The sequence below is a fragment of the Hyperoodon ampullatus genome (genome assembly GCF_949752795.1).
Source record: "Hyperoodon ampullatus genome assembly, chromosome: 2".
Lineage (NCBI taxonomy): Eukaryota > Metazoa > Chordata > Mammalia > Artiodactyla > Ziphiidae > Hyperoodon > Hyperoodon ampullatus.
In genome coordinates, this window is record NC_136915.1 from 129,011,806 (window position 1) to 129,031,562 (window position 19,757).

The 19,757-nt window shown below is 39.1% G+C and overlaps 1 protein-coding gene across 1 annotated transcript in view; it reads left to right on the top strand.

Annotated features, from left to right (window-relative positions):
* Positions 1-3,603: 3,603 nt before the first annotated feature.
* The window catches only part of RGS7 (regulator of G protein signaling 7), a gene marked incomplete at both ends in the record, with an annotated part of 646,678 nt that continues 630,524 nt past the window's right edge, over positions 3,604-19,757 (top strand). The window contains 2 exons of the mRNA XM_079698482.1: positions 3,604-3,786; positions 4,966-5,092. Coding sequence (XP_079554608.1) covers positions 5,015-5,092 — 78 coding nt within the window. The remainder of the gene's footprint in view (positions 3,787-4,965; positions 5,093-19,757) is intronic.

Consider the following 19,757-nt stretch of genomic DNA (forward strand, 5'->3'; position numbering starts at 1 on the left):
TTACAGGGATATCTCGGAAGCCAGACATAGCCGGGTGCTGGAGGGGACCATTACAGGAAGCTGGTAGAAAGTCAGTGGAAAGCTACGGTCTTTGCATGGCTACTCCTCCTTTAGGTCCACATTCAAACTCTTGGTATCTGTGTGGGGCGACTGTTGCTCATAAGGGTTGGGAATTAGGAATGTCTGAATGTGAAGTGAGGGAGAGCAAGGACATGCTAGAATGCTCTGGGACTCTGTGTGTGTCACGGTGTCAAACTACAAAATCCTTCAGAGAGGAATACGTGCTATCTCACTTTATTTTCCTTATTTTGCACAAATTCCTCCTTTGGCAAACTCTGCTCACATGCACACAGGGAAGGGGATCTTGGGAAATGTAGTTTTGGCTAACCAAGTTGACACAGTAACAACCAGCACAGCCACTTATTGGTTATGTGGGCTGTATCTGGAAAGTTTATGTAAGCTTTCTAATCTTCCCCTTTCCCATTGGTGTATCAGTGTAAAAGACATGACAATTATAACTACCTCTGCAGGGTTTTAGTGAGGATTAAATGAGATAATAATGTAAAGAATGTATTACTAAATATAAAAATTACTTATCATATTATTATTATTAGATACATCTATTCATTTAGCTAATGTGCATCTACTGTGTGCCAGAAACTGTACTATGCCTGAGATGTTATATAGCAGTGAGATAAACAGACATTATCCCTGTTATCATGAAGCTGATCAAACACCAATTAGATATTCAAATAGAGGTGTTAAGCAAGCAGATGAAAGACTGGATTTCAGAGCATGGGTCTACATTAAAGGTATATATTTGGGAGTTATTAGTATTTAGGAAGCATTTGAAGGTCTGAGTCTGACTTAGCTCACCTAGGGAGTGCTCGTAAATTGAGAGAAGTAGAAGCCCAATGACTGAGATATGAGGCATACCAAAATTTAGAAGTGAAAAAGATAAAGAGGAACAAGCAATGAGGCTGAGAAACAGCAGCCAGAAATGTAGAAAAGAAATAAAAGAGGTGAGGGGATGAGAGAAATAGGTGAGGGAGATTAAGAGGTACATACTTACAGATACAAAATATATGAGTCACAGGTATGAGATGTACAGTGTGGGGCGTATAGTCAATAATTATGTACTATTTTCGTATAGTGACAGATAGTAACTAGACTGACTGTGGTGATCATTTTGAAATGTATAGAAATATTGAATCACTATGCTGCGCAACAGGAACTAACATAGCCTCATAGGTCAATTAAACCTCAAAAACAAACAAACAAAGAAACTCAAAGAAAAACTGATCAGATTTGCGGTTACCAGAAGTAGGGGTGGGGGGTGGGGGGGTAGAATTGGATGAAGGTAGCCAAAAGGTACAAACTTCCAGTCACAAGATAAATAAGATAAATAAGTACTAGGGAATGTACTGTACAACATGATAAGTATAATTAAATATAATTAACACTGTGGCATGTTACATATGAAAGTTGTTAAGAGGAAATCCTAAGAGTTCTCATCACAAGGAAAAAACACATGTTTTTCTTTTCTTTTGTATCTATATGAGATGGTGGATCTTCATTCACTAAATTTATTGTGGTAATCATTTTATGATGTATGTAAGTCAAATCATTATGGTGTACACCCTTAACCTATATAGTGCTGTATGTCAATTATGTCTCAATAAAACTAGAAGAAAAAAAAAGAAATAACAGCGGTGTCCTGATAACCAAATGTAGAAAGTTTTTGGGAGGGATCAACTTTAACTTCTGCTGAAAAGTTGATTCACATGATAGTTGAGAACTGACCATTGATTTAGTAACAAGGAGGTCATTGTCAGAATAGAATGGGTTCAAGACAGAATTAGGGTGAGGAAGTTTTTGGTGTAAAAGGAAGCAGAAAAATAGGACAGGAGTAAGTGGGAAGTGTGTCAAGGGAGATTTTACACGTATCTATAACTACCTACATATAGATATGTTACGTACATATCTTACCTAAGATAATCTACACATAGATATAGATATCATATCTATATGATGGGTGGATAGATGGTTGGGCTATGTTTTACACCTCATTCATAAAATATGAAATGTTAGCTCTATTCTGTTAGTTTGTTGATTGATGGGAATGTTCCATCAGTGCTGAGCTTGGGTGAGACCCCCCTATAGGGACAGAACCTCTACCTTGAGATGTGAAGGGGAAAGACTGCTTGTTTCAGGCAGTTCCTCCTTAAGAGAAAAATGTTCATACTGAGTGAGTATGCCCAGTTATTCTTTCCAAACTTATTAATCCAGTTCATGACAACTTCCCGGAGTTGACTGAGTGAAGGGGAAGAGAAAGGGGCCGAAGGGGAAGAGGTAGTTTTTGGCTATGGTAAGAAGGTTAAGCACATATATAGAGAATTTGAAAAAATGGCAATTTTGCTGAAAAAGATCACAATCTCCAGAGCACACCATGGAAAGAGTTTGGGAATTGGGGAAGAGTGGGAGATGGGTCAGACTAGGGTGTGTGTAAATGTAGTTTGGGCTAGTAATCTTTGCCCTGTAGTATTTAGAACAGAGGATAGGTTGAATAAATATTTGTTCCCTGAGTGAAACCTGACAGGACCTGGGTGGGACTGGGGAAATGCACTGGTGCACATGGCCCCTGGGTTTGCTTTGAACAGTTGTCCTGACCAGGGGTAAGTTCTATTCTTACCTAGGATGTTAGGAGGGGCTGGCTTGATTATTTTCTGTCTCTCCACCACACCTGGCCCAGCTGTGGAAGGAAAACTTCAGATATTTATAACTTCACAATCCTGCCCCTGAAAGTCAGACACACAAGTTTCTTTACTATAACTGGGACACAAGTGATTTTTCTTCTTAATGTGGCTCTAATCCTTACGAAGAATTAGTGACAGCAACTTGAACAATAATTATGCGGGATCAGCACCCCATACCTTCTTTGAAAACTGCTGGAGGTTGAGAGTAAGTGGGTGAAAGTTCCTCTGAGCACCATCTGTCAGAGAGAGAAACCAGATATTGGGGATGTGCCTTCATTTTAACAGGTGGCAAGATGTTCACCTAGAGTTGGCAGCCTCCAGATCATTTCCCGTTTCTCAAACTTAGGAGGAAGCTGTGAAAGTCGCAGGCAAACGGGCTGAATGACTCATTTGATCCTGGACATTTCCTTCACTCCTAGGATGTCTCAATATCTCTCTACTCTCGTTATTTAAGCATAACGATGAACAATCATCTGCTTCGCTCGCACAGTCAGCGAAGTCATCAGGCACGTGACGAAACTGCCGGCTGCAAGGGGCTCCATCCATTCCTGCATGCCTCCATCCATCCACCCACCTACCCATCGCCCTTCCTGTTCTCCCGCTTACACTCCCATCGCCAGGCCTTCAGCGGCGCGCACACCGCCGGGCCGGGTGTGCCAGGGCCCGGGCTGCGCGCGCTGGGGTGAGGGCGGCAGCTTCTCACGACGGAGACTGTGGGGCGGCGGGGCCGGAGGGGCCGCGAGGCAGTGCGGAGCCGAGCCCCGCCCCCTAGCCAGCACCTACGGACGCCGGGTCCCACGTGACAATCCCCTCCTCCCTCCCCAGTCGCGCGCACGGGCCGGGCGTCTCGGTCCCGCGCGCGCTCGTGGTCCGAGAGCTCGGGAGCAAAGCGAAGCGAAGGAGGGAGCGGCGGAGCGCGGGCCGTCAGAGCCCTGTGCCCGCGCGGAGGTGATGAAGCTGGCCGCGCGCTGACACCGCCGCACCCAGCCGCCCGGAAGAAGGCGCCTCGGGCCACGACCTTCAGGAGAAGGTACGTGGCTGTGGGTGGGGGTTGGGGGGAGGCGGCGCCCCGGAGCCCCGCGACCCGGTCTTCGGGGCTGACACTGCCGCTGGCCCGGCTCCCGCGCGCGGCTCTGGCTCGCCTGCCATTTGCTGCCGCTGTGAGAGCCAAGCAGGCGAGCTGGGCTTGCTTGTTTTCCCCTCAGTGCCTGGTCACTCTGAGGCTTCCGCAGTTAGGTGCTGCTCACGGTGACCCAGGTAATTGCCTAAAGGGCCGACCTCCCGCCTGGTCTTGTTTCCGGGACACCTTCTGATGCCTTCTTGCAAAGGTTGGGCAGGGTTACGCCGTGACTTCCGAAGCCGAGTGGGCCGAGGGGAGAGGAACCAGTGGCCGGCAGTGCAGGCAGGTGAAAGTCGGAGAAGCTGCCCTGACTCTGTGCGGGAGACCTAGGGGAATGAAGACGCAACACATGACTGGAGAATGGCTCGGGGAATGGGCCTCTCTGATGCGCCTGCATGCGGGAAACTAGACAGACACCTGGGAGAAAGTGTGCTGCCACAGGGTGTTGCCTTTCTGCCCATTCGGGGAAAACACCGAAGATACTGTGGAGATGCAGTATTGGGAGAGAAGAGAACTCATAGGATGGAAATGGTAACCGTGGTTTTTTGTTTTTTGTTTTTTTTTCAGTGAGCCTTAAACACTTTAAAAAATGAGTACCCAGAAAATCAAGTCAATTAAAACCATAGTCAAATGACTATTTTAACTAAAAGATTGTCATTTCTTACTTATAATTCCCTGGGAGTACTGTAGGTGTAAATTCAGGTTTTTTTTTTTTTTTTTTTTAAATCTATTTCTGTGCAATTTCTTGCAAGCCAGCCCCAGCATTTATTTAAGCATGCTCCATTGTGGGATGGGTGCTGTGGATGGGGAAGATGAATCAAGAGTCAACCTTCTTAAGGGCTTCCCTGGTGGCGCAGTGTTTGAGAGTCCGCCTGCTGATACAGGGGACACGGGTTCGTGCTCCGGTCCGGGAAGATCCCAGATGCCGCGGAGCGGCTGGGTCCGTGAGCCATGGCCGCTGAGCCTGCGCGTCCGGAGTCTGTGCTCTGCAACGTATCGCAAAAAAAAAAAAAAAAAAAAAAAAAAAAAGAGTCAACCTTCTTAAGTACTACCATTAGGATCTCACTGATATCTCTCTGACTCTTGCAGGGAGGACTGATAATTCTTGTATCTAAGAGTGGACCACGTGTGTGGTGACATGGCCCAGGGGAATAATTATGGACAGACCAGCAATGGGGTGGCAGATGAATCACCCAACATGCTGGTGTACAGAAAGGTAAGGATTTCTTCACTTTCGTGGAAAAAGGGAAACTTCTGGCTTCCTTGAATTTTTTTTCCTTCAGATCAGAGTATATATCAATTTTGTGGTCTTATGGATTCTCCAAATCCCCAGTGACTGCACATTATACTTGAGGATGATCTGACATTCTCAAGTAATGCAGATGTGTAGAGACACAGTGAAGTAAATGAGGCTACTCATACTGTGTTCTCACACTTTCCCTGGTGATCTTAATCTGCAGTCAGCAATAGCAGCAAGTTTGGACATCCCACATATTTTGTTTGTTACATACATGATTTTATATCATCTGTAATAGATTTTAGAAGCTTTTTCTTATACTCCTTCTAAGCATTTAGGTTATAATGATTATATAAATGTATAACATTTTAGAAATGAAAATAGACTACTTTACAATTCTGGGGCAAGAGTGAATGTGGCTGTGAATGTATGGGTGGTTTAATAATTTTACTTTTTACTAAACAATTCCAGTTTTTTTTTTTTGGTTAAATCTTAGCTTTAAAGCCACCATAATAAAGGTGTATTTGAATATTGTATGTGCTTCAGAGTGGTTGCTTAGGTAAGTTCATTCTGGTTATAGTCAACAATCTTCCTAAAATTAAGGAAGCAGTATTTTTTATTTAACTTCTTAACCATTTGTTTCTATTGCTTTTTATGCTGGGATTATTTTTCTTTAGCATATTATCTGTAGTGCTTATGGGGCAAGATTTCTTTAGTTAACACTAGCAATGGTAAAAAGGAAATCAGACCTCGAAATGAAGGAAATTTTTAAAGATTTTGATTAGTGTGAGCCCATTGAGGAGTCTAGGATGAGTTTGCTAGAAGATCAGAACTGGTTATGAATAAAGATGAAAAGCTTTCCACCTTGACCTATACTAAATGAAAACTCTCCTTCTATGTGGGCCAGGATGATTAAGGGGTGGTGATGATATGTGTTTGAGGAAATCTTGTTATTGCTTTGATGTGAATATGCATGGGCATCCTGTCAATGCTAGCCTTGTAGACCGTAGTGTATTGTGTACCTGTGAATGCACTTTTGTGGGTCTGGGATAGCACAGTAAAACTTTTTTCCCACAGGGAAAAAAAATTGCCTATTTTAGTCTTAAAGCATCCCAACTGGATAAATCAAGAAAATAATCCACTTGAGCCTAAGTTATTACTATTATTTTCCTACATTGATTGAAATTACTGGGTATTTGCCCATTCTGTTTAGATTTGATTCTGAGAAGAACTATTTGGGGGCAGTTATGTGTTTTTTAAAGAAGTTATAGTATTCTTTATTGTTTTGTATGACTGAATATTGTAATATGCAAGATGTGAGAATTGTAAATTCTATCTTATAGGTTTGTGCAATGTTGAGAGTTGGACTTCTGTAAAATTATCAGTAGTTAGCTATTTTTGTTAGGTCAAACACTATATTCTCTGTGTCCCTATTAAAAGATCAGGGGCTGAATTGATTGGATACCTAACAGTTAATCTTGATTAGAAATAAACTTAATATGACATCAGTCTGTGTCTCATTTAGTCAGTTATCATGAGAATATGTGAAAAATGAGGCTAGGAGTTTTATAGATAGTTATTGGATTATTTAGTGTACCGAAGCTTCATATTGCTAATTTTGAAACACTCTATAAATTGTTGTTTAGCATCAAATTGCCGTTAGGGCTACTTATAAATTAACAGGTTATGATAACTTCAGGGAGAGAATGTAATGCCTCATTTCTTTTAAGCATTGTTATTCTGTTGGGTAAGGTTGGAACTGCTTGTGCTACTTCTTTGCCCTCCTTTTCCTAGCTTTTTGTTTAGGGTAATGACACATACAATTTATTTCTAGAAAAGATTTCCCTGATAAATCATTGTTGGAAAAAAGTTAACACCAGTAAATTTTACTCATAATGCTTACTTATGCATTGCCTGTCTATCCTTTTATTCTCTGAACATATATCTTTTTGTTTGTGATATAAATAATAATATATAAAGAAATACCAGATAATTTGTATAAAGAAACACAGTTGTTCTTGGTTAGCATTTGCTGGTTACCAAGTCAAATGGTCCATGTCTGTAGGCAGACATACAACATGATGTCATGTGACCATTTTACCTCTGTTTTTTGTATCTTATGTGGGCTTTGACATTTAATATCTTCTCACTAGAGGCCAGATTTTAATGTGAAGAACAGCAGAATAGTTGGAGAGGGGTAAAAAGGAAAGGAGTAGGTTGACTCCATATGTCAACTGCTCAACCTGCATGAAAGAATAAACGACTTGTTACAAATGCTTATTAATCATGAAGTCAGTCAAAGGTTAGGAAAGAGCTTCAGCCTCATGGTGCATTGCTTAGTATCAGTGAAGAGAATAGTTAGAGAAATTGCTGTTTTATCGATTCATGCCAATTTTCCACTTCTAGGTCACTGTTGAAACACAATTCTTAAAGTGGGTTCTGTGTTCTCACCACTTCCCCTCCCTGCAAGCCACCTCTTGTTTACTGCCCAGGATTCTGATGGTTTATACCTACTAAAGATATGCATGTGCTGTTTCCATTTTTTCTCGGTAGGTTATGAATGAGGTTTAGGAATATTCTTGTGTGGGATAGAAAACAGTGAATGGTTGTCGAAGTGTAATGCACAGAAAAGAGCTGGGATTTGTGAATTTCTTGTGTTCGTCTGATGTCTCTCCATTATGATTATCCTCATATGGATTATTGGAATTCCTCCAAATAATGGGAAAGTTCCAGGGATCTTTTTTCCATGGAGAATTCCTTAGCGATGTTCAGGAAAAATGTATTTTCAGTGGGTAGAACTATGATCCTCCAGGCAGAGTGAGTGCTGCCATAGTGAGGGCTACAGGCATTAGTAACACTGTTACCGACCAGGGTTCTTGGACTCCTTAATCAATAGAAATTGATAAGAGGCCAGATGAGGAATTCAGGCAAGGGTTTATTGGGATGCCCACTGCAGCACAGGGGGGTGAAAACAAGGAACAGTTCCCCTTGCTTGCTGCCTGAATGGAGGGTGAGCTGTTCTCTTAAATGGGGTGAGGGTAGGGGTGGGTCCATGGGGCTGGACTGGAGGTATGGCTTGGGTGGTCTGCCCACTCCCTTGGTGGTGCTGGGTGCAGGGATCATGCACAGCACCCTGCTTTTGCTCTGAATGCCTCATAAGTGGCAGTTGGGTTTTTGGTCTTTTTGTATCTTGTTCATAATTTGCCCCAGCTGCACATGCACACAGTTATTTTTAGTCCCTTATAGTTTCTTTGTATTCTGTTGCTCCAGGAGACGTTCATCCAGGTGCAAGCACTGCAGCAAAGGGTCCCAGGTCCCAGCCTGTCTCTCCACTGCCTCACAGTCAGGGTTGGTACCTGCAAATCAGTCTCGAATATTTGCCAGTACCTTTTTGGCTTAATGTGAGGGCTCTCTGTAGGCTTCATTTGATATCAGAGGTACATTAAAAAAATCCATATGGACAAAATATTTTCCTTACTAATTTTACAATTTATAATGCTGCTTTTTTTTTATAAGCAAGTGATTAAGTTAGAGTGGTTATGTCATTTTATGTATTTGAAAACATTCAAAAGTTTATAAAATGTGAAGCTTAACCACTTTTATTTCTGGGGCTTCCTATGCTCCCTTCAGATAGACCTTAACTAGAATGGAATAGAAATAATCAACTTCTTTAAGAAGAGACCCACCTAGCTCCAACTCACCTTGGGTTCAGACTAGCTTCTTGAAATGTATGTAGAGGTGAAAACTCAGAACTCAAACACTACTCTCATTCTTGATCTGCTTTGGGTAAAACTCTCATTCCTGGGGGTGGTACTGGCTGTAAAGGATCGCTGAGCTAGAACCCAGGGTTACAAGGAGACACATTCTAAATTTGGTGTCTGGCCAGCATGCTGCCCACTAGACAGTATACATCACTTTTTGTCCAGAAGCTGACATTCCTGCATTTGAAAAACAAAATTTCTAGGGCACCTTGGGGCCAATATTTCATATTGGCTGGAATGCTGGCTTCTTACTAGCAAGAATGCTCAAAATGACCAATAATTTCTGTTATTATTACAGCAACAGTTTATCCTCCGGTTATCAGAAAAGAAAATGAAAATATTTTCCTCATTCACTGTTTTAGTGGAATGAACACATATTTTGGAAATAGCAAACCTATAAAGTTCACTGTGCCTCTCCCCTCCCCCCACCTTTTCCCTTAACCATTCTCTCTTCCCCTCCTCTCTCTTCATTTTCCATCTAGTCACTCTCATTCCGTTTGCTTCTTCCTTTTCACTTTTCAAAAACGACTTAAGCTGGGACTTCCCTGGTGGCCCAGCGGTTAAGACTCTGCACTCCCAATGCAGAGGGCCCAGGTTTGATCCCTGGTCAGAGAACTAGGTACCGCATGCCCCAACTAATGATCCCGTGTGCCACAACCGAGACCCCATGCAGCCAAATAAATAAATAAATATTTTAAAAAAAGACCTAGGGTGAAGATGTAATTTTCCCTGAGATGCTGCTCATTTTAGTTGTGAAAGAGAAAATGATGTCTTTTGGAGATGAGAGCAGGTACCAGCTTGTTTGAGTACCTGTTATACACAGACATTCAGGTGCTTTTAAACTCGGTATTATATTGTGGTAGTGGCAAAAGGTTAGTCTTGAAAGATTAAGACTGCTCTATTTTTTGCAGAGTAAGATGGGACCACTAGCCTTTCTTACATAAAGGTGTAATGGGAGCTATCAGCCCAGTAGGAAGATGACCTCTGCTGATTGGCTTGACCTAGGCATTGCCTTTGAAAGCTTTTTCTGAAGTCAGTCTGTTCTGTGAAAACAGATATATCTGCAAGAGAGGCGAGTGACTAGCTTTCTTTTTTGGAAAAGATTTAGTCACAGACATCACTAGTTCCTTAGGGGTGAGTTAGCTGACATTTTTGACACTAACTCAATGCATTTGTCACTTCAGGATTGTCCAGTCTGGTCAACCTTGAAGGTGTTACATTCCTCCCTCCTCGAACTCCATTATGAAAAATAGCCTTTGACATTTTTGAACCTTAGTTATCTTGATCTGTCTGGGTATAGGGTGCAGCTACATGTTAGTACAGTAAAGAATATTTCTAAGTGATAACCAGAGAAAGGCCTGTTAGAAAAGGAAGGAATGTTTGCAAATGGATAATCACAAAAGGCATTTAGGCCCCTCAGATTTCTAAATTAGGGGCTCAGATGAGAGGCGGGCATCAGAAAGATTCCATTTCTAAAAAATTCCAAAATGGAGTGTCTTCTATATGCATTATTTGAAAGCACCTTCCTAGACTAAAGGATGTTGTCTACTATAAATATGAATTTAATCTGTTTGAATCAAATGCAGACCTGTTTTTCCCTCAGTGACACAAATGCGTCCTGAGATAGGATAGGACCACCATCTATGATACTTCTGAGAAGTAGACAGAGACATTTTATGAGTAATAATTTAATGTTGAATTTTGGGTAATAATTAACTTGAGTTCAGAGCAAGAAAGCCTTTCATGGTGGAGCTTTTTCCTCACCAGTTGTTGCTTATCAGTACTATTTGTGGGATTAAGATAAGAATTTGTGGCCTGAATTTTATTTCCGTTTCTCACCTCCAACCTCCCCAAATCTAATCCATCAGAGGAAAGTGCAGATGTAGAAAGGAGAAGCTATGAAGGGATTTTATTGCCTTATAATAGCCTTTGTGGCTCTGTTGAGTGATGGAAAGCAGGGTATATTTCTGTAGTATGGTTGATGGAATGTGATCACTGCAGAGAATATGAAAATATTTTAGATTTGGATAGTTTAGAGACTTAATAAATATTAAGTCTCCTTGAAAACGATATTGTGGAAAACAAGCAACACAAGTAATTGGCCCTTGCTCCCCCTTTCATAGCTGTGAAAAGGAGGCATTTGAATGTCAGAGTTACAGAGGCTTCTATCTTACAAAATATCAATCTAATTATAAAATAATTGTAAATGTGAGTGTGGGTATGCGGTTCCTTAGGGAAAAAAAACCCCACTTCTCTGCCATTTGCCCAAGGCAATATGAAAATTTAACTTTCCCTCTTTTTAATTCCCTTTGTCTTGTGTCTAATTCAATTAACAAAGGTCTCAGGACATTGGAACTCTAATAGACAATCATGAAGGTTATTTCAGCTCCATTAAAATTGCCACCTGGCCTAGGCTAGAAAAAATTTTGACTGAGGGGCCTATCCACGGAGATAAGTTGTTCTGTCTTCCGGAAAAATATGTAGGAAAATGGCAGCTTTGTTCTAGCTGGGTTCTTAAGAATAGTCTAGAAGGCTTCTTATGTTAGGTCCTTTCTGGTGATTAGCAAGTAAAATTTTCTTAAGGAGTCAGTGTGCTGAAGTGGAAGCATGTGCATTGCAGTTGGGCGGTTTTGGTTTTAAATCATGGCTCTGCCATTGTTTAGCTCTGCAGTTGCGGTTTAGCAACCTAACTCCTTTGATTTCAGTTTCCTTATGTATAAAATGACAAAAAATAAGGAAATATTTCCTTTATAGAGCTGTTTGATGATAAAATGAGGTAGCCTATGTTAGACCCTCAATGAATGTCTCAAAAATGCTATAATAATAATATAATTATACAAATATAATTATAACATAATTTATAATATATAATAGTTACATTATATATTATAATTCTAATAACTATTCTTTTCTTATTACTATTTATTTAATGAAACACCTTGTATGTTCCATGGGGTCCAATATGTTGCTATACTTTTTGATAAAGGTGAAAATGTGAACATTTTAACCACTTCCATTCATGTCTTTCTGGTAGTTAAAAAGGCAGATTCTGTAAGATGCTTTGGTAATACCATTTTTATGACACAGTGAGTGTCCTGTCTTATGTTATTAGTTCAATATAGCTAGCTTCATCTATTTTTAATAAGCCCTTTGAATTATTATCTAATGTATCTTTGAAGTTACTTAGATATTATGTAAACTCAATAGTTTACTTAGATATTATGTACACTCAATAAAGCCTTTGCATTCTGGAATTTCAGAGGTAAAAGGAAACTAAGAATTTATCTACTTTTTAATTTTGCAGATTATGAAATTTAAGATCAGAGAAGTAACATGATTTGTCTAAGGTCACACAGGTTGAATTCAGGTCTTTGTCTTTCTGTGGTGTGTGTGTGTCTCTCTCTGAAAGTAAATGCAGTAAGTCTTGTGTTTGTAGTTCAGTTTCAGTAAGAAATCAGCATCTTGGTTACTCTGTGGCATCTATGGATTATTTCAGTATATTTAATCACCCATTATAAATAGATTACTAGATTCCCTTTTCCCTTCAACTATAGTTTAGCATCTGGAGCCCCAGGAATGATAAGATTGGGAACTAGACTGACTGACCTATGCTGGTAGTAGTTCTGTTCTTGATTTGATCCTGACTGGAAGTTCTAGGCTGATGAAAACCCAGAATTTGATGCTCTGTGGCAACACTGTCCAATAGAGCTTTCTATCATGATGGAAGTATTCTGTGTACTGTCCAGTATAGTAGCTACTAGCCACAGAGGGTAGTTGAACGCTTGAAATGTGGCTAATGTGACCAAGGACTTGAATTATAAATTATATTTAATTTTAATTAATTATAATTTAAATTTAAATAGCCCCCTGTGGCTAGTGGCTATTATATTTGATAGCATAGTGATTATGGAATAAAGACCTTTGGAAAAACAGCATCAAACGCAAGAGAAGAGATAAAAGAAAATGCTATACTTAGCTTGAGACTTGGCATGCAGTGCTTGCAACAAAGTAGGGCCCAACAAATAATTTTTTAAAATAATAATACAGATGTAAGGTTTTAAAGGAGGACCATGGTCTGCTAAGGAGATATTAGGAGATATTATAATAAATGACACCAAGGGTTGATGTTTTGTTATTTTTCATCCTGTGGAGACTTTAAGTTGTCTGCAGAGGCTGGCCCTCCAGAGGTCAGATGATAGGGGCTGTCTTTCAGTAAGACTAAAGTCTGCATATGCCATGAATATTCCAGGAAGTGCACTCGCAGCATCTCAGATGATTTGCTGATGTTGAAAGTATTCCAATTAATTTCTATATTATGGTGTCTCAGACATGCATCATAGCCATTCCAATTCCTAATAAGACTGAGGGAAAACCAGAAGCCCTGGGTAAAAGGGATTTAAAGTGTTTGGAATCCTTGTTCAGAATTTAAAATTGGGTTATAAAGAAATCCATTGTTTTTAAGCTCACTTCTCTTTCATATGTCTCAGAATGTTGAAAGGAAGGCAGTAGTCTAGGGAAAGTAGTAATTCATGACGGAGTGACAGAGTCTCCAAGTCAGAAGGGCTAGATGTGAATTCCTGCTCTGCCCCCGACTGGCTGTGTAAGTTTGGGCAAGTGTGTTAACTTCTTCTAGAGACTACTTTACAGAATCATTGAAAAGATGAAGTATAAGTGAGAATGTGTGACTGAGAGTGATTGACATACAGACTCTTTTTGGGAATTGTGGAAGTTACTGAGGTTCCTTGCAAGAAAAAACTTTGCAAAACTCTCCTTGACAAGTCTTCCCTGCTTGCTGAGTGTCCTCATGTCTGTAGGTCATTTAGAAGTCCAGCTAACATGCTTTCCCCCATTTGATCATTGCTGGAAGATGTCAAGACCAATATAAATCTACATAACAATCTTTGGCCACACAGAAGCTTTTGAACATTAGGCAAACTGGTTCAGTAGAAAGTTTTTCTCTAGTACAGAAATCTAGGGAAATTTTTCACCTTTAATATTTAAAATGATGTATACCAAAGCATTTTGAAGAAAATTAAGTACACATAGAACATATTGTTAATAATATTTCTCTTGCTGAACTTTTTTTAGTTGCATTTCCTCTGGAAATTGATGCCATTTGTCACTTGCTCTGTTTTGTATTTAGTATTTTGGGTTTTAACTTTTGGTTTATTGTTAATTAGAATAGTTGTTATTTATTGAATGTCAAGGCTTTTATCTGTATTACCTGATTTCCTTAAAATATGTTGCACGTTGATTATTAGCATCCTGTTTTTCTAATAAGAAAGCTGGGGCTTCCCTGGTGGCACAGTGGTTGAGAGTCCGCCTGCCGATGCAGGGGACACGGGTTCGTGCCCCGGTCTGGGAAGATCCCACATGCCGCGGAGTGGCTGGGCCCGTGAGCCATGGCCGCTGAGCCTGCACGTCCGGAGCCTGTGCTCCACAGTGGGAGAGGCTGCAGCGGTGAGAGGCCCACGTACAGCCAAAAAAAAAGAAAGCTGAAACTGACTTATGCAGACTAAGTGACTGCCCAAGATTGCTCAGGAATAAGTAACAGAGCTGGTGAGCTCCACGAGGGTGGAGACTCCTATTTTTAAGTGTGGTGTTCCCAGCACCTAGAAAAATGGCACATAATAGTTGTTTCTGAATATTGAGTGCCTAAGCACATGAATCAGTGAGTGAATAACTGAATGAATGCTTGATCCAAAGACCTTATTCTTGCCTCTTCACTGTGTTGCTTCCATTTAAGTTAGTGAATGGACAGCGCACTCAAAATTCAGTTCTGTACACCATACATGCATTGAGCCTCAGCTCTGATTGAGCCTTGTGTGGGCATTGGGGATAGAGTTGTGGTCTAGATAGATAGGGTTTGAGCCCTCACTGAGCTTATTTTACAGTGGTGAGGACAGATGTCAGACAACTTATCATAGAGTGATTACTGCTGTGAAAAGGGAAGAACTGGGTGTTAGGAAAATTTATTTATATTGGGTCATCTGGTTTCTGAAATAAATATTATGTTGATATGTATCTTCTGTTTGCAGTTCTGAGTGCTTAGCACAGTGCCCAAAGTGCCCAGCTTCTGAAACTTAGTAAGTGCTCAATAAATGAACTAAACTGAGCTAAGCTAATGTTGAAAGTCTTCAGAGATTTATGGAGACAGAGGAGGCAAGAGTGTTGATCTTATCTCTTAGAAAACCAAATGTCTCCTTCCATAGACTTAAAATTTACTTAATACTTGTGAACTTGAATGAAATTACTTTGCCTCTTTGAGTCCCAGTTTCCTCCTCTGAAAAACGGAGATAGTAAAATAATAATGATAAGTTATTATAAATAGTGCATGTAAAGCTTGGATAAGTAGGAAACATTTAATATATGTTAACTATTACTTATAAATGCTGCCCCAAAAGGATTTCTCTATAAGTGGAAGTGATGACATATAAGGAGGATTTCCCTTTAAAATTTGTCTTTCTTATACATATTTTAGAATTTAGAATTTGCTGCTCTTCATTGGCTCTTGGTGATTTTGTTTAAAGCTGTTTCATGTGGTAAATGTACAATAAATATTAAAAATTTTTCATCATACACAATTCAAACAAATACAAAAGTAGAGAAAAATAATATAAAGAATCTTCATGTACCCATCACATCGTGTCAACGATTCTTAACTGCTGGTAGATCTTGTTTCATTTATGCTTCCTCACTTTGGATTTCTCTCAGTTGGTTATTTTGAAGCAAATCTCAGAAAATATATCATTTAAGATATAAATTCTTTAGTGTGTATAAGTACTTTTAAGGAAGATAAAGGTAAATAAAGGTAAATAAAATGATAATTTGTCCTAGATCCTTAAAATAATGGCATATTTTACTCCATGAGCTTTATCATTTTTTTCATATTGCTCAAATGGGTCTATCATTCTTTCTTTTTCTTTTTTCTTTGTGGTAAAATACATCTAACATAAAATTTACCATTTTAAATATTTTTACATGTATAGTTCAGTGGCATAAAGTACATTCACAATGTTCTGCAACTATCACCACCATCCATCTCCAGAACTTTTTTCATCTTCCCAAGCTGAAACTCTGTACCCATTAAACAGCAGTTCCCCATTCTCCTTTCCCTCAACCCCTGACAATCACCCTTCTACTCTCTGTCTCTATGAATTTCACTACTCTTTGTACCTCATGTAAGTGGAATTATACAGTATTTGTTCTTTTGTGATTGGCTTATTTCACATAGTATAATTTCCTCAAGGTGCATCCATGTTATAGCATGTGTCAGAATTTTCTTCCTTTTTAAGGCTGAAAAATATTCCATTGTATGTATATACCACATTTTGTTTATCCTTTCATACATGGATGGGCATTTGTGTTACTTCCACCTTTGACTATTGTGCTAATGCTGCAATGAACATTGGTGTATAAATAGCTGTTCGAGTCCATGCTTTTAATTCCCAGAATCGGAGTTGCTGGATCATATGGTTATCGTATTTCTAATTTTTTGAGGAACCACCATATTGTTTTTCATAGTGGCTACACTATTATTTTACATTCGTACAGCAGTGCACAAAGGTTACAGCTTCTTCACATTCTCACCAACACTTGTTATTTTTGATAGTAGTTATACTAATGGGTATGAAGTGCCATCTCTTTGTGGTTTTGATTTGATTTCCCAAATGATTGAGCATCTTTTGCTTATTGGCTATTTTCATATCTTTGGAGAGTTTGTGAACTTTTAAAGAGATTTGATTGTCTGCAGTTAGGAATGGTTTGACCTATGAACTACATGACCACTTAGATTTATGTCTAACCAAAATTCTTTTATTTTTGTTTGTATTTCTGAGCTACCTTTTTAATAATGGGGAGGTCTTTAAAGTCCTTTCTATCCTTAGCTTCCAAGTTTACAGTTAAAGTGAAACCTCCATAATTGACTCTTTTGGGTGATGGTAGTGATGAAGCTTAATGAATAAAAAATTTAAAAATGATAGCACATTTAAAAATGAATTCAGTTTTATTTGTTTTGAATCTATGAAGTAACTGCTTTTGGGGCTATTGGGATGGGACAGGCAGTCCACATCTCTTATAGAATCGTGTAAATGTTTTAAAGAATATTCCAGACTCTCTCAAATTAGAATATTTATTGTCTTTCTTTGACTTTTATTTAGTCTTTCCATCCTTTTATTTTTAGTACATTTATGTTTGGAAAATGTTAGTGAATATAGAGCACTCACTCTATTCTTAAGGTAAGAATAGAGATATAATTGATTTTAACCAGAAAAGTTACTATTCATTTAGATTAGTATAGAAAGATAATTTCAAATGATTTTCTCTTTTCATCTTAAATCTTGTTTTTATGCAGTTGTATATTCTTTTCATAACATTTAACTGATTTGAACTGATTAAGTGATTTGAAGATGTCTTAGTATAGGTCATTTGGGATGAGACTTTCAGTGGCTTCAATCAAAAGGACTTTATCTGTTGGAAATGTGTTCTAGCATTCCCCATTGCTGTCTTACTCTGAAAGTTTACTAGAAACTAATTAATTTACTTGTACACTATGATTTGTTTGACTTGTACCCTACTGATTTGTTTGACTCAAAGCTCATTATCACTTTATAAAACTGTGGTAAACCCCTCTGTCCTTGATATTTCTTTCCTCTTCTTCTGTAGTAATAGCACTCTGCATTTTCATCTAGGCACATGGCCACTAGAATAAAGATTGCATTTCTCAGGCTCCCAGGCAGCTAGGCATGACCATTTGATATATTCTGGCCAATGAGATGTAAACAGAAGAGGTGTATATAGTATCTGGGAAGTGCCCTTAAAGAAAGGGTGTATACCTTTCTTTTTTCCTTTTCTTACTCTTCCTGGCTAGAATGCAGTCATCTTGGCCAGGAGGTAGAAGCTGAGAGTTATGGATGGCAGAACAACAAAAGGGAATGAACCTGGGTCCCTGATGATTATAGAGTCAGCATACAAACCTGACCTGCCTACATAATTCTATGTTAGAGGAAAATTAAAAATTAAGAATTCTTCTTCTATGTCTTTAAAAGATTTTTTTAGAGCAGTTTTAGGTTTTAGGTTTACAACAAAATTGAGAGGAAGGTACAGAGATTTCCCATATAATCCCTACCCTACTTAACCAACCTTATTATCAGCATTACTCAGCAGCGTGGTAGATTTTTACCAACCTATACTGATGCATCATAATCACCCAAAGTTCATAGGTTACCTTAGGGTTCACTATTGACGTTGTACCTTCTGTGGTTTGAACAAATATATAATGACATGTATCCGTCATTATAATATCATACAGAGTAGTTTTATTGCCATCTTTATGTCTTCTTTAAGATACCATGATTTGGATTTTCTCTTACTTGCAACCAAATCAAATTCTAACCAACTCAACAACCACATCCAAAACCTTTTATTTTTAATCTGTAAGACAGTAATAGAGAAAAAGGTTTTTTTTTTGTTGAAATATACGTTTCTTGTTTTATTTTAAAAGCAGCCTATTTGCTTTCTAGGAATAAATCTAGTTTCTTTTAAATAATATAATTGAGAAATTCTGCTGCATTAATTATGTAAATCAATTTAATTTAGTAAATATTTATTGAACAATTGTTTTGTGCTAGGTAATTTTGCTAGAAGTGTCAGGGGGGTAAAGAATCAGTGATGACAATCATATATTCTTTATCAGAGCACTTTACAATCCCAAGATTGGAGGATCAACAGTTTTACAGTTAATTTCTTGTATATATATGTGTATGTGTAAAACCTCATATAATTGATGGTGCACTTATTAAATTATTTATTATTTATTTATTATTTTTAAAGATTTGTTTATTATTTATTTATTTATTTAATTTATTTTGGGTCGCGTTGTATCTTAGTTGGGGCACACGGGATCTTCATTGAGGCATGCAGAATCTTTCGTTGTGGTGGACGAGCTTCTCCTTAGTTGTGGTGTGCAGGTTTTTCTCTTCTCTAGTTGTGGCGTGTGGGTTTTCTCCTCTCTAGTTGTGGCATGCAGGCTCCAGGGCACATGGGCTCTGTCGTTGAGGCGCGCAGGTTCCAGAGCGTGTGGGCTCTGTAGCTTGCAGCACTCAGGCTCTCTAGCTCAGTAGTTGTGGTGTGCAGGCTTAGTTGCCCTGTGGCATGTGGGATCTTAGTTCCCTGACCAGGGATCGAACCCACACCCCCTGCATTGTAAGGTGGATTCTTTACCACTGGATCACCAAGGAGGTCCCTTACTCAATTTTTAAAAAAAATTCTTGTTTTCCTATGAGGAAACCAAGGCCTGGAAAGGTTATTTTCCCATGTCAAAAAATAAATGCACATTAAAACCATATGTTTGGGCTCCCCTGGTGGTGCAGTGGTTAAGAATTTGCCTGCCAATGCAGGGGACACGGGTTCGATCCCTGGTCCGGGAAGATCCCACATGCTGTGGAACAACAAGCCCGCGAGCCGCAACTACTGAAGCCTGCGCGCCTAGAACCTGTGCTCCGCAACAAGAGAAGCCACCACAGTGAGAAGCCCCTGCACCACAATGAAGAGCAGTCCCCGCTCGCAGCAACTAGAGAAAGCCCACGCGCAGCAACGAAGACCCAACGCAGCCAAAAATAAATAAATAAAATAAAATTTAAAAAAAACAAACAAAAACCATATGTTTCATTTTATTGCCAATTAAATATGCTAGGTATAAGAGGAAACACTTTAAAAAATTTTGAATTTATTTCTTTACCTTAGAAATTACTCATATGACAGATTTTATAGCTGAAGATGCTCTTCTTGCAATGTCTTTTTAGCTGATTTGAAAATGGAATCATTTTACATGCTAAAGCACAAGCTACTTAAAGTTGTGGAGCTAGGCCAGTACTGCCTAAATT